Consider the following 12,946-nt stretch of genomic DNA (forward strand, 5'->3'; position numbering starts at 1 on the left):
TTTGTCCAAGCTGATTCTTATATTTTCTCCAGTGCTTAGCATAGAGTAAGCATTTTGCATGTACCATAATAGAACATACTGTATCTACCCCAGCGCTTAGTACAATGCCTGGCACACAATAAGAGCTTAACAAATAGTACTACGAATAATCTTTTCCTCCAACTAAAAAGGCTTCTGCCTGAGGAGGAGTCCCTATGGGTTCCTTTATTAAGGACACAGCAGGGGCCTGAGAATCAGAAGCTGGAGAGTTCTAGGCCCAGTTCCACCACTTGGCTGCTTTGTGACTTTGGGTAAGTCACTTAACCTCTCTGCAGTTTCTTCATCTGTAAAATGGGGACAATAACTGCTCTCCTCTAAGACTGTGAGCCCTATAGAGGGACAGGGACTGTGTCCAATCCGATTATCTTGTAAACCCCCCAGCACTTGACAGAGTAAGCACATAATAAATACCCTCATTTTTATTTATTCAGTCATCTCCGTGGGGTCTTCTTTCTCCTTGACCTGATCCCCCGGCTGCCGACCTCACTGCTCTTCCTGAGAGACCCAAGGGACGAGTTAGAAACCTCTCGAAATCCACTGCAGCCCGGCCCCCTCCTGTCCTCGCTATTGAAGGAGACTAAATGCCTTCTAGGCGCCCATCCCAATCCCAGCCCTCAGCATTGCTCCCTCTGAGTCCCCCCTACCCAGTTTGAGGGCTGCAGAAAGTCCAGACTGAGCACTGGGGTTGGATTATGTTGATCCTAAACTTTCATGAGAGCCAGAGGGGCACACCTTGGGGCAAGAGACTCCTAGTAGGGCCTGCCTCAAGCTTCTGAGGTATGCTCTAGACTGTAAACTTGTTGTGGGCAGGGAATGTGTCTTTATTGTTATATTGTACTCTCCCAAGTGCTTAGTACAGTGCTCTGCACAAGTGCTCAATAAATACAATCGAATGAATGAGTACTCATTCCAGTGTGCAGTACAGTGCTGGACCGGAGCAAATAATAATAACACCGATGGGGGCCAGGATAAGTTGAATTGGTTTAGGGAACAGGAAAGAAGAGTCCAGTTCTGCTCCCAGTGAGGAGACCCTTTACCCTTTATCCTAAGCGCTTAGTACAGTGCTCTGCACACAGTAAGCACTCAATAAATACGATTGATTGATTGATTTACCCTCCCTGTGACTGTCCTTTCCTTGATCCCTCACCTCATGTCCACAGCTGGTGTCCTGGCGCAGGGCTCGCCCCAGGCTTGGTCCTGACTCTCCTGCTGCCTCCGGCTGAGGGGACTCCATTGCCAACTCGTGGGGCATCTGCAAGTTTAAGAGGGTTGAACCTTGGTGACCAAACAGTGTGCCTCGCTGTCCGTCCTTGGGGACCAAAGAATCTACTTTTAAAAGGGGAGGCTGTTCACGGGCCGGGGGTGGTGTCTCACCAGCATGGGGGAAGCACGGAACAGGCAGCTGAGGGGATAGTGAAGCAAGTTGGCGATGGAGGCGGCGTAGAGGTCGGCGTAGCGCGTGAGCTGACTGGCAAAAAGCGTCTGGCGGAAGCCGCGGCGGAAGAGACTCCCCATCGTGCCGTAGCACAGGTCCATCTCGTGCGTCACTCTCTGCAGCCAGACCCGAGCCAGGTAAAGGGGAGCCCGGGCCAGACCCCCCAGGATCCCGCCAGACCCTCCTGCAGCCTGGCCCCAGCTGCAGCCATGGGACAGAGGGAGAAGTTGAAAGGCCAGTGCCGGGACAGTGCTGTCCTGGGGTTTGAAGTCACCCCTCTAACCAGCTAGGATTCCTCTCGCTACACACGGCAAGCCCCATCCTGCCTCATGGGATGCCCGGCCCAGCAGCGCTGACTTTAAAGCGCTGTCTCCTTGCCCTCATCTATCTTACCTTGCTGATTTCCTGCCACAACCCAGCAAGTTCACTTAGCTCCTCTAATACCAAACTAGTCACTGTACCCCAATCTCATCTCACAGCCAACCCCTTGCTGATGTACTGCCTCTGGTCTGGAAATCCCTCTCCATGGATGCAATAACTACTCTCCCCACCTTCAAAGTCTGATTAAAATCCCAAGAGACCCTCCTTCATTTCTCCTACTCCTCTCCCTTCTGTGTTGCCTTCACACTCGGATTTGCACCCTTTATTCACCCCACCCTCAGCCCTACAACCCTTAAATCGAAGCAGCGTGGCTCAGTGGAAAGAGCCTCGGCTTGGGAGCCAGAGGTCATGGGTTCAAATCCCGGCTCCACCACTTGTCAGCTGGGTGACTTTGGGCAAGTCATTTAACTTCTCTTTGCCTCAGTTACCTCATCTGTAAAATGGGGATTAAGACTGTGAGCCCCACGTGAGACAATCTGATCACCTTGTACCACCCTCCCAGCGCTTAGAACAGTGCTTCACACACAGTAAGCGCTTAACAAACACCATCATCATCATCATCTGTAATTTATTTTCATGTCTTTCTCCCCCTCTAGATTGTAAGCTCCTTGTGGGCGGGGAACCTGTCTACTGACTCTATTATAGAGAGTGAGAACAGTGCTGTGCACCCAGTAAGAGCTCAATAAATGCTGTTGATAGAGAAGCAGCGTGGCCCAGTGGAAAGAGCCTGGGCTTTGGAGTCTGTATATATGTTTGTATGTATTTATTACTCTATTTATTTATTTATTTTACTTGTACATATTTATTTTGTTAATATGTTTTGTTCTCTGTCTCCCCCTTCTAGACTGTGAGCCCACTGTTGGGTAGGGACTGTCTCTATATGTTGCCAACTTGTCCTTCCCAAGCGCTTAGTACAGTGCTCTGCACCCAGTAAGCGCTCAATAAATACGATTGAATGAATGAATGAATGAGTCAGAGGTCATGGGTTCAAATCCCAGCTCTGCCAATTGCCAGCTGTGTGACTTTGGGCAAGTCACTTCAATCAATCAATCAATCGTATTTATTGAGCGCTTACTGTGTGCAGAGCACTGTACTAAGCGCTTGGGAAGGACAAGTTGGCAACATATAGAGACAGTCCCTACAGTCTAGAAGGGGGAGACAGGGAACAAAACCAAACATATTAACAAAATAAAATAAATACAGTAGATATGTACAAGTAAAATAAATAGAGTAATAAATATGTACAAACAGATATATACAGGTGCTGTGGGGAAGGGAAGGAGGTAAGACGGGGAGATGGAGAGGGGGACGAGGGGGCCCTCTCTGTGCCTCAGTTCCCTCATCTGTAAAACGGGGATGAAGACCGTGAGCCCCCCCACGTGGGCCAACCTGATCACCTTGTAACCTCCCCAGCGCTTAGCACATAGTAAGCGCTTAATAAATGCTATCATTATTATTATTATTCGGACGCAAAGGGGAATCTCCGACCAAGGAATGAAGCTCGGAGAGTGCCAGGACCAGGGTGGGCAGCACAGCCTGGCAGCTGCTGCCACGTTGGGCAGGATTAAGGAGGAGGCGCCGGAGTGTGTCGGTGCCCACCCCTGGCCCTGGCATTAGAATTTGTACTTCCCAAGCGCTTAGTACAGTGCTCTGCACACAGTAAGCGCTCAATAAATACAATTGAATGAATGAGTGAATTAGAAGCTGTGCCCTGCCAGGGCTCCGACCGTATTACCTCAATCTGCCGCTTAGTGGCGCTAATGTCCGGCTGCTCCCGGCTCCTGTAGTCCCTGCGCCTGCCAGGGAGCAGAGATCATCATCAATCGTATTTATTGAGCGCTTACTATGTGCAGAGCACTGTACTAAGCGCTTGGGAAGTACAAATTGGCAACATAGAGAGACAGTCCCTACCCAACAGTGGGCTCACAGTCTAAAAGGGGGAGACAGAGAACAAAACCAAACATACTAACAAAATAAAATAGAATAGATATGTACAAGTAAAATAAATAGAGTAATAAATATGTACAAACATATATACATATATACAGGTGCTGTGGGGAAGGGAAGGGGGTAAGATGGGGGGGATGGAGAGGGGGACGAGGGGGAGAGGAAGGAAGGGGCTCAGTGTGGGAAGGCCTCCTGGAGGAGGTGAGCTCTCAGCAGGGCCTTGAAGGGAGGAAGAGAGCCAGCTTGGCGGATGGGCAGAGGGAGGGCATTCCAGGCCCGGGGGATGACGTGGGCCGGGGGTCGATGGCGGGACAGGCGAGAGCGAGGTATGGTGAGGAGATTAGCGGCGGAGGAGTGGAGGGTGCGGGCTGGGCTGGAGAAGGAGAGAAGGGAGGTGAGGTAGGAGGGGGCGTGGGGATGGACAGCCTGGAAGCCCAGGGTGAGGAGTTTCTGCCTGATGCGCAGAATGATTGGTAGCCACTGGAGATTTTTGAGGAGGGGAGTAACATGCCCAGAGCATTTCTGGACAAAGACAATCCGGGCAGCAGCAAGAAGTATGGATTGAAGTGGGAAGAGACACGAGGATGGGAGATCAGAGAGAAGGCTGATGCAGTAGTCCAGACGGGATAGGATGAGAGCTTGAATGAGCAGGGTAGCGGTGTGGATGGAGAGGAAAGGGCGGATCTTGGCAATGTTGTGGAGCTGAGACCGGCAGGTTTTGGTGACGGCTTGGATGTGAGGGGTGAATGAGAGAGCGGAGTCGAGGATGACACCAAGGTTGCGGGCAGGGAGGGGCACAGCTGGGCACAGCTGGGCAGGGCGACTGGACCCTAGCAAGCTTGTTCCCTGGCCCTTCCTGCTCTGCTCTCTGCACACTGTAAGCGCTCAATAAATACGATTGATGATGATGGTGCTCCCTCTGCTCCCACACCCACAGGCCCCCCCAGAGCAGACGACTGAGTCACCCACCCACCACAAGTGGACCCGTGCCCACATGGCACAGATACCCAGCCCTCATCAGACCCCACCGGCCGCCTTCTGCCAGGCCCCTGCATACCCTGAGGAGGGCAGCCAGGGAGAAGCAGCCTTAGGCCGTGCCTCAGTTTCCCCTCTCCCCTCACCACACCCAGACGCGTCCCCGGGCACTCACTGGTACAGCTCGGCCAGGGCCCCGTCCAGCTTTCCCAGCTCCTCAAACAACTCTGGAAAGGAGAGGAGGTGTCAGGCCTTGGGATCCTTTCCTCCGCGGCTACTGAGGTCCGGGCCCAACTCTGCTCGGGGCCCAAAGCCCAGACCCAGAAACTTGACTTTAGAACACTGATAAAGGCTTTGAGGGCAGGGATTGTGTTGACTAATTCTGCAGTATTGTACTCCCTCAAAAGCTTAATACAGTGCCCTGTATGAACATTACTGATCGACTGATTCCTGCCCAGCTCCAAGGGGGCCCGGTCATGAGACATCCCAGCTCCTGTGATGTCCGATCACACAGCCAGAGGCCACAATGCAAAGACCCTGGACACCCTGCTTGCAGACCCCTGGACCAAGGGGGACCACCGCTTCCATACCATTTCTCTGAGTCCAGACTCGCAGCTCCCGCGTCAGCTCGGGCACCACGAGGAAGGTACGCCAGCCTTGCCGCTTCTTGGACTTGAGGATGTCCCCAAAGATGTGGTCCCCCAGGTACAGGATGTCTTTCCCCTTCACCCCGAGCAGCTCGCACACGGCGTCTGAAGAGCCTGGCCCGGACCGCAGAGGTGGCCACTCAGAGCCCAGCCCAGACCCCTTCCCCCAATACTCCCTCCATGAGGGTAGTAGGTCCCAAGGGGCTGAGGCTGGAGCTGTGGGCCAGGAGGATGTTTGGGAGAATGGAGCAGGGCAGTGCTGGGGAAGAGGGAGCTGTTACCTCCAGAGTAGACGGCACAGTGTTGGTGGGGGCCTGTGTAGGTACCAATGCGTAGCTTCCCCGTGTCCTGTGGGCACCGTGGAAGGCGGGGGTTTCTGACTGCCCAGTCCCAGTTCCTTCCCACTTCCCCCAGAAGGTGCGGTCGGTAGGCATCTCCTGACACCAGCGGCGGTTTCTCTCCAGCTCTCCTGAAGCTTGGGTCAGATGAAGCCCAAGAATTTCCTGTCCCCAAGGATACCCTTCCCTCAAGGCCTCTCACAGCCCCTCACTCGTCTGGCCTTACCGTATTAACCTGCCTCAGGACCGTCCCCTCCGCAAAGAAGCCTGGCTTCTGTGTGTCCACTACCACCAGGTCAAAGTAGGATCTCCAGGGCCGGGCTGCGGTCCCTGCCTGGAGCACAGCACACATAGATATACACGCGCACACACACACAAAAAAAAATAGAGGCAATCCAGGGCAGTGAGAGATGGAATTCCTAAACTCAACCAGTCCACAGGCTGGATGGGGCCAGGCTTGTTCCTCCAAATCCAGCTGGTTGTAGATTTGGGCCCTGGGGTGGCCCTGCCCCTTCCCTTACTTGGGTCAGGTTGGGGCAATAATAATAGTAATAATAATAATAATAATGGCATTTATTAAGCACCTACTATGTGCAAAGCACTGTTCTAAGTGCTGGGGAGTTTACAAGGTGATCAGGTTGTCCCACGTGGGGCTCACAGTCGTAATCCCCATTTTCCAGATGAGGTAACTGAGGCCCAGAGAAATGAAGTGCCTTGCCCAAAGTCACACAGCTGACAAGTGGCGGAGCCGGGATTTGAACCCATGACCTCTGACTCCAAAGCCCGGGCTCTTTCCACTGAGCCACGCTGCAAGGAGGGGCTAGGGCACTGCCCGGGGCCAATGATGTGGACATACCGGGATCCCTCTGGCTGTTGGAAGAAACACGCTGACCCATCCTTCTGGAGACTGGGATTCTGGCCCCTTGTTCCAGTCCTCCCCGCCCTGGGGATGGGATGGCCAAATTGCGTGGGTTTGGCGGTGCTCCCCCAACATGCCCCCCATCCTGTTGCTCAGTCCCCAGGGCTGCCCCAACTGGGTTCGGTGGTGAATCAGGATTGTCCCTCCCAGAGCTGTCTCCCCTCCTTTCCTCTACCCCGTCCCAAAGGCATTCATTCAATCGTATTTTTTGAGTGCTTACTGTGCGCAGAGCACTGTACTAAGCACTTGGGAAGTACAGGTTTGCAACATATAGAGACGGTCCCTACCCAACAGCGGGCTCACAGTCTGGAAGCAGGCACTAGCACTCACCTGACGGTCTTCACCAGAGTCGAACAGGTAGGTCATGATGGCCTGAGAGGAGAGGGACAGGACATAAGCAGCAGAAGCAGCGTGGCTCAGTGGAAAGAGCCCGGGCTTTGGAGTCAGAGGTCATGGGTTCGAATACCGGCTCTGCCACTTGTCAGCTGTGTGACTTTGGGCAAGTCACTTAACTTCTCTGGGCCTCAGTTCCCTCAACTGTAAAATGGGGATAAAGACTGTGAGCCCCCCTTGGGACAACCTGATCACCTTGTAACCACCCCAGGGCTTAGAACAGTGCTTTGCACATAGTAAGCGCTTAATAAATGCTATCATTATCATTATTATTATTATCATTATTATTATTATAAGCCTGGCCCGCAGGGAGTGGGAAGAGACTGAGCTCAAGCAGTTCGGCCTAACCCAGATGGCAAACCCACTGCCGGGGCCCTAAAGCCGTCTCTGGACTCCTCAGGCTTCTCAGCACAGGGTGCTATGAGGGGTGGTGATCCCCCAGGGAAATCCAGGGAAAACCTGGATTTTGTTGTGGTGTCTAGGAGCAGGGGAGAGGTCCCCAGCCCCCAGGGCTCACATTAGTGTAGTTGTAGTCGCTGTTGGTGGCCAGAAACACCTTCCCGACCTCCTTTATACGGCTCAATAGGAGGGGAATCCGGCCCTGGAGGTGGAGGAGGAAGGGAAGACAGAGCCAAGGTCAGAGTGGCAGGGGGAGGGGGCCCAGCTGGACGTCCCCTCTGGCTGCCAAGGGCTGAAGGGGCATGAGAGGGGGAGGACCCGAGACCTGCTGTGAGACACTCACGTCTTTCTCTACAAACTTCTCCAGGTTCTCCAGCGTCTTCTCCTTCAGGCAGCCCTGAAGCAGGAGGGAGTGTCAAGAGGGAGGGACCCCCCAACCCGGGGTGAGCCCCCGGGCACGGTCCCAGGGTGGTGGCAGATGAAAGTGTCAGAATGGGACTGAGAGGCCAGGCCCCGGCTTGGGGTGCAGGGGAGGCTGGACCCCAGCCAAGGAGGCAGAGGGAGTCTCACCGACTGGTGGATGTTGTCCATGGCATCAGACACATCCTGGAAGAGGCTGCGGAAGGACATGAAGAGGTTTCCGTGCTGGTAGCCCGTGTCACAGCTGGAAGGAGGCGGGAGGCAGAGGAGAGAGACAGGGAGGATGATGGGATCGGGGCAGGGAGCCTAACACTGCCTAAAGACCCACCCCACCACCAGAACCAGGCAGGAAGGGGACTACCCTCCTGCCTGCCCCCCACCAGCCTCTGATGGGGAAAGCAAGCACCTCACACCCCCCAAATGCTCAGGGGCTGGGAGAGGACTGAAGAACCCACTTAGTGTAGCGGGAGCAGTTGGTGAAAAAATCCACAAGGCAGGCATAGAGGTAGGTCTCTGTGGGGAGGACAAAGTAGGGTCAGGATTTCGGTGGGAGGGGTAAGGAGACTCCTCCCCGGCTCTGGATCTCCCCGGGCCTCACCTGGCAGGTTGAAGAGGGTATTGAGGATATGGAAGCGCAGTAGATCATCCCGCTGAATGAACTTGTTGGGGTAATAGCTCCAGAGCTCGGCCCTGCAGGGACAGGCCCAGGCCAGGGGTGCCTGGCTTGAAGCCATCTCCCGCTCCCACGCTCAGCCCTTCCCACTCTCCTCCACCTAAGCCCACCTGGAGTTGGGAGAGGGGCTGTGCCTGGGAGACATCTGGGGAGCCCCCCGCCCTGTTTCTGCCCAGAACCTCATCTATACCTCCAGCAACGCCCCCCAACTTCAGGGACCACCCACTCCAGTCCACATCCCTCGGCCCTGGTTCCCAAGCCCTGGTCCCACCCCCAGCCCCCGTACTCAGAGAGGAAGCGGAAGCCGTGGGCACACATTAAGATGTTCCCGTGGACATCCACTTTGAGCAGGTTCCCATAGAGCACATCAAACACCAGGCCCCTGCAGAGAGAGCACGCACAGAGAGGGAGGATTACGTATGTATTATGTATATATGTTTGTACATATTTATTACTCTATTTATTTATTTATTTTATTTGTACATATCTATTCTATTTATTTTGTTAGTATGTTTGGTTTTGTTCTCTGTCTCCCCCTTTTAGACTGTGAGCCCACCGTTGGGTAGGGACTGTCTCTATATGTTGCCAATTTGTACTTCCCAAGCGCTTAGTACAGTGCTCTGCACATAGTAAGTGCTCAGTAAATACGATTGATGATGATGATGATGATGATGATTACGGGGATGGGGGCTGTGCAGAAGGGGGAGGATGGGAGTAGGAGCGTAGCATAAACCCTCCCCTACCACTTCCTATTGCCGGGAGATTCTGAGTGATAGGGAAGGGGGAGACAGAGGCAGAGATGGACTCCCTACATGGATTTCATTCATTCTTTCAATCGTATTTATTGAGCGCTTACGATGTGTAGAGCACTGTACTAAGCACTTGGGAAGCACAAGTTGGCAACATATAAAGACGGTCCCTACCCAACAACGGGCTCACAGTCTAGAAGGGAATCCCCTGGATCCCCCCAGTGCCAGATGTCTTAAGTCTGGGAAGACCCTTCCCCTTTGGTCTCATCCTCACAGGAGGCAAGGGATTGGGAGTCCATGCTCAGGACTGGCTGTGGGTGGGTAGCTTTTGGGCAGGGCCATCCTGGAGGTGGGTAGGGACTGGTGGTGGGTGGGAGAGGGGTTACCTGGGTTGAAGGGGTAGGAGGGGTTTTATTGGATGGGGGTGGGGTACCACACCAGATTGGGGGTCGGGCATTCCCTGATGAGGTAAGAGGGGTTGTATTGGACAAGAGCAGAGGGTTCCCTGGTGGGATAGGAGAGGTCATATTGGATGGGGGTAAAGCGTTACCTGGTGGGGTAAGAAGGGTCATACTTGTAGTTCAGGATCTCATGGGGGTAGCCAATGCAGACCAGCCTCTCCAGGAGCAGCTCGAAGCCCAAAGCCTCATAGTCTGGTGACTTGTAGACTGACAGAGAGAGCCCAGTGAAGTGGGCTTCACCCCAGCCAGCACCCGGCAGCCCTCACCAGCCCCGTCTGCCAATTACCAGCCAAGGTGTAATCCATGTCGAAGCCAAAGCATCGGATCTTCCCCAGGGCCAGGCTCCGGTTCACGAAAATCCTGGTTGGGGCAGAGGGCACCTCGAAGGGAATCCAGACCTTCCTCCTCCTCCCCCAGCCCGGCCTAGTCCCCCAACTCCCCACTAACCCACCTCCAACTCAATCCCCACCACATTCCCATCCTCACCACTGGTGCCAGTCCGTCTTGAGCTCCTGGGTACCCGGGGCCTCTGGCCCTTCCAGCCATCGCCCCGCAGCCAGCTGCCGGCCCTGGCCCACACTGCCCATCGTGGCCGAAGGCCCGGGGGGGCAGTCCCCTCCTCACGCTGCCTGGACACTATCAGTTGGACCCAGGTCCTCACCTCCTCAGAGGCCTCAAATATAGCTGGCCCACCAAGCCCCACCCCCCAAGCCCCCTCAGGGAGGAGCTGCCTGGACAACAAGGGCAGCTTCTGCCAGAGTCTGGTGCCCAGTCCAGCTCTGGACCCCTTCTCCACCCATGCTAGGATCCCACCCTCCCATCTCAGACCCCTGCCTGTATGAGAATGTTGGGGAGAATCTACCCAGTGGTCTTCACCCCCCTCCATCAGACACCCCTAGTCCTTCCCCAGTGGCAGTCCCTGAGGGGCTGAGGCCCCAGACACAAGCCTGTCCCTTGCCCAGATCTGGCCCCTTTGCCGGGGCTGGGAACCCAGGAAGAATGAGGAACGGGACCCCCAAGTCCCAGTGTCCCCTCCAGCTGTCCGGACCAGGCAGACAGAAATCGGGCTGCAAACCCTCGAGGGCAGGCCCAGATCCAGCCCGCCCAACCTAGGAGGGATGCTTGGCTGGGATGGCCCAGGCCAGGAGGCAGAGATCTGGGCGGAGACCAGAGGGGCCCGACCCCCTACTCTCTCTGGGACCCCAGCTTGGGGCCCCCTCAGCACCCAGAGGCAATGCTGAGTCAAGGCTCTCCTGCCTGGCTCCAGATAAAGCTCCGGACCCTACCAGAGGGACAAACCCAGGCTACTGTTTCAGCTCTGCCAGGCACATGGCAGAGGGGACACTCAGGGGATAAGAGGAGAGAGAGAGAGGCAGCGAGAGAGTGTTTGTTGGACATCAGCACCTCTCCCCTCCATATTTTGTTTAGTGCTTACTTTGTGCCAAGCACAGTACTTAAGCGATGGGGAAAGCACTACCTTATAAGCTCCCTGACAGCAAGTTTCGGGTGTACCAAATCTAATATACTGGACTCATCCTAGAGCTCAGTACAGTGATTTGCACACAATTAACCGCTCAACCAATATCACTGACGAACTGGCAAGGTACAAAACATTCAGGTCAGACACAGTCCCTTTCCCACGTGGCGCTCACGGTCCAAGGGGGAGGGAGGAGGGGTATTTAATCCCCATTTTACAGATGAGGAAATTGAGGCACAGATAAATTGACTTGACCAAGGTCACACAGCAGGCAAGTGGCAGAGCAGGCAAATACGATTGATTGATGATGGAAAGAAGATGATCCTGGGAGTCAGAGGACCTGGGTTCTAATCCCACTCTGCTTCTTGCCTGCTGGGTGACCTTGGGTAGGTCAATTAACTTCTCTGTAAGCGCTTAATCAATACCATCATTATTATTTCCTCATCTGCAAAATAGGGATTTTACCAGTTCTCCCTCCTATTGAGACTGTGACCCCATGTGGGAGAGGGACTGTGTCCAATCTGATTATCCTGTATCTACCCCAGCGCTTACTATTTACTACAGTGCATGGCCTGTAGTAAATTCCTAACAAATACCATTATTATTATTGTTGTTGTTAATTATTAGAGCCAAGATTAGAACCCAGGACTTCTGAGTCCCAGGCCTGGGGTCTTTCCATCAGTTTTCTCCTTGCACCATCACACTATCACTGGAAGGTGGGGAGAGGCTGGCATTAATCCCACCTTTTTCACAGAGGAGGAAACCAAGCTCAGAGAGTTGAAGTCATTTACCTGAGAGGTTAGGGCTAAAATCCAGCTCTCCAAGTTATCTCTGGGCCACGCTGCCTCTCCTCTCCTGAGGCCCAGGGAGAGCAGGGTTAAAGAGCCCTGGAAGCGCTGGGAATGTCGAGGGTTGTCCTTGGGACCAGGGACACCTTAAGGGATGGAGCTGGGAAAAGAGCCTAAGTATGGGAAGGGAGGAGACTGTAGAGACCATAATAATTATGTGCCAGGCACTCTACTAGGCGCTGGGGTGGATACAATCAAATTAGGTTGGACACAGTCCCATTTCCACATGGGGCTCACAGTCTCAATCCCCATTTTAGAGGTGAGTTAACTGAGGCCCAGGAGGTGGGTGTGGTGTGGGTGAGAGTGGTCCTTGCCTAGGCAGCCTGCACCAACCCACTGCCATGATAGCTCCACTTAACTTTCGTCCATTTGGCTTTGACTTCACCTCTGCACCAGGTCCAAGATCATACGGAGATCAGAAGGGCTTATCAGCCAGGTCCTCAGCGACTCACCAGACAGCCCAGACATCATTAGTTCCCCGTCAGGCACAGCTCTGGCTCTGGATGCCAGGGCTGGCGTGGTTGTGCGGGTGCCAACGGCCCAGGCTGGCTGACGTGGAGGCGTTAGCGGTCGAAGGAGCATAATCAGCCGGGCACGGGGCCATTCCTGAGGAGGCATCGGAGTCTTACCGTGCGGGCTGTAGAGAACAATGCCGCGGTCTTCGGAGACATGACGATGTGGGTGGGAGTCTGTGAAGCGGCGGTGATGGTTGTGGCCCTGGAGGAGGGCAGGAAGAGGCACGAGAAAGCCTAGGGGGAGGAGGAAGTCCCTCCTCTGGCTCAAACCCTGAGGTGCCAGCCTGGTCCGACCCAAGCCCCAGGATCAAAAATGGGTTCGGGCCCCTA

At 54.4% G+C, this 12,946-nt stretch overlaps 1 protein-coding gene across 1 annotated transcript; it reads right to left on the reverse strand.

Annotated features, from left to right (window-relative positions):
* Positions 1-522: 522 nt before the first annotated feature.
* On the reverse strand, positions 523-12,624 carry NT5DC4 (5'-nucleotidase domain containing 4). Its single transcript, XM_038753744.1, has 18 exons — positions 12,554-12,624; positions 10,063-10,136; positions 9,866-9,983; positions 8,853-8,948; positions 8,492-8,583; positions 8,349-8,406; positions 8,044-8,137; positions 7,817-7,870; positions 7,592-7,675; positions 7,012-7,053; positions 5,989-6,096; positions 5,706-5,772; positions 5,368-5,538; positions 4,953-5,004; positions 3,591-3,651; positions 1,414-1,590; positions 1,187-1,291; positions 523-534 (listed from the first exon to the last, which is right to left on the reverse strand). The coding sequence occupies exons 2-18, from the start codon at positions 10,079-10,081 to the stop codon at positions 523-525; spliced, it is 1,410 nt and encodes a 469-aa protein (XP_038609672.1). The 5' UTR covers positions 10,082-10,136; positions 12,554-12,624.
* Between the last annotated feature and the right edge of the window lie 322 nt (positions 12,625-12,946).

Source organism: Tachyglossus aculeatus, chromosome 11 (genome assembly GCF_015852505.1).
Source record: "Tachyglossus aculeatus isolate mTacAcu1 chromosome 11, mTacAcu1.pri, whole genome shotgun sequence".
Lineage (NCBI taxonomy): Eukaryota > Metazoa > Chordata > Mammalia > Monotremata > Tachyglossidae > Tachyglossus > Tachyglossus aculeatus.

Coding starts and splice junctions, on each gene's coding strand:
- NT5DC4 (XM_038753744.1), bottom strand. Junction 8,949..9,865: donor GACCCTTCTTACCCCACCAG/GTAACGCTTTAC, acceptor CTCTCTCTGCAG/GGGCCTGGTGTTTGATGTGC. Junction 1,292..1,413: donor TCCGTGCTTCCCCCATGCTG/GTGAGACACCAC, acceptor TTAAACTTGCAG/ATGCCCCACGAGTTGGCAAT.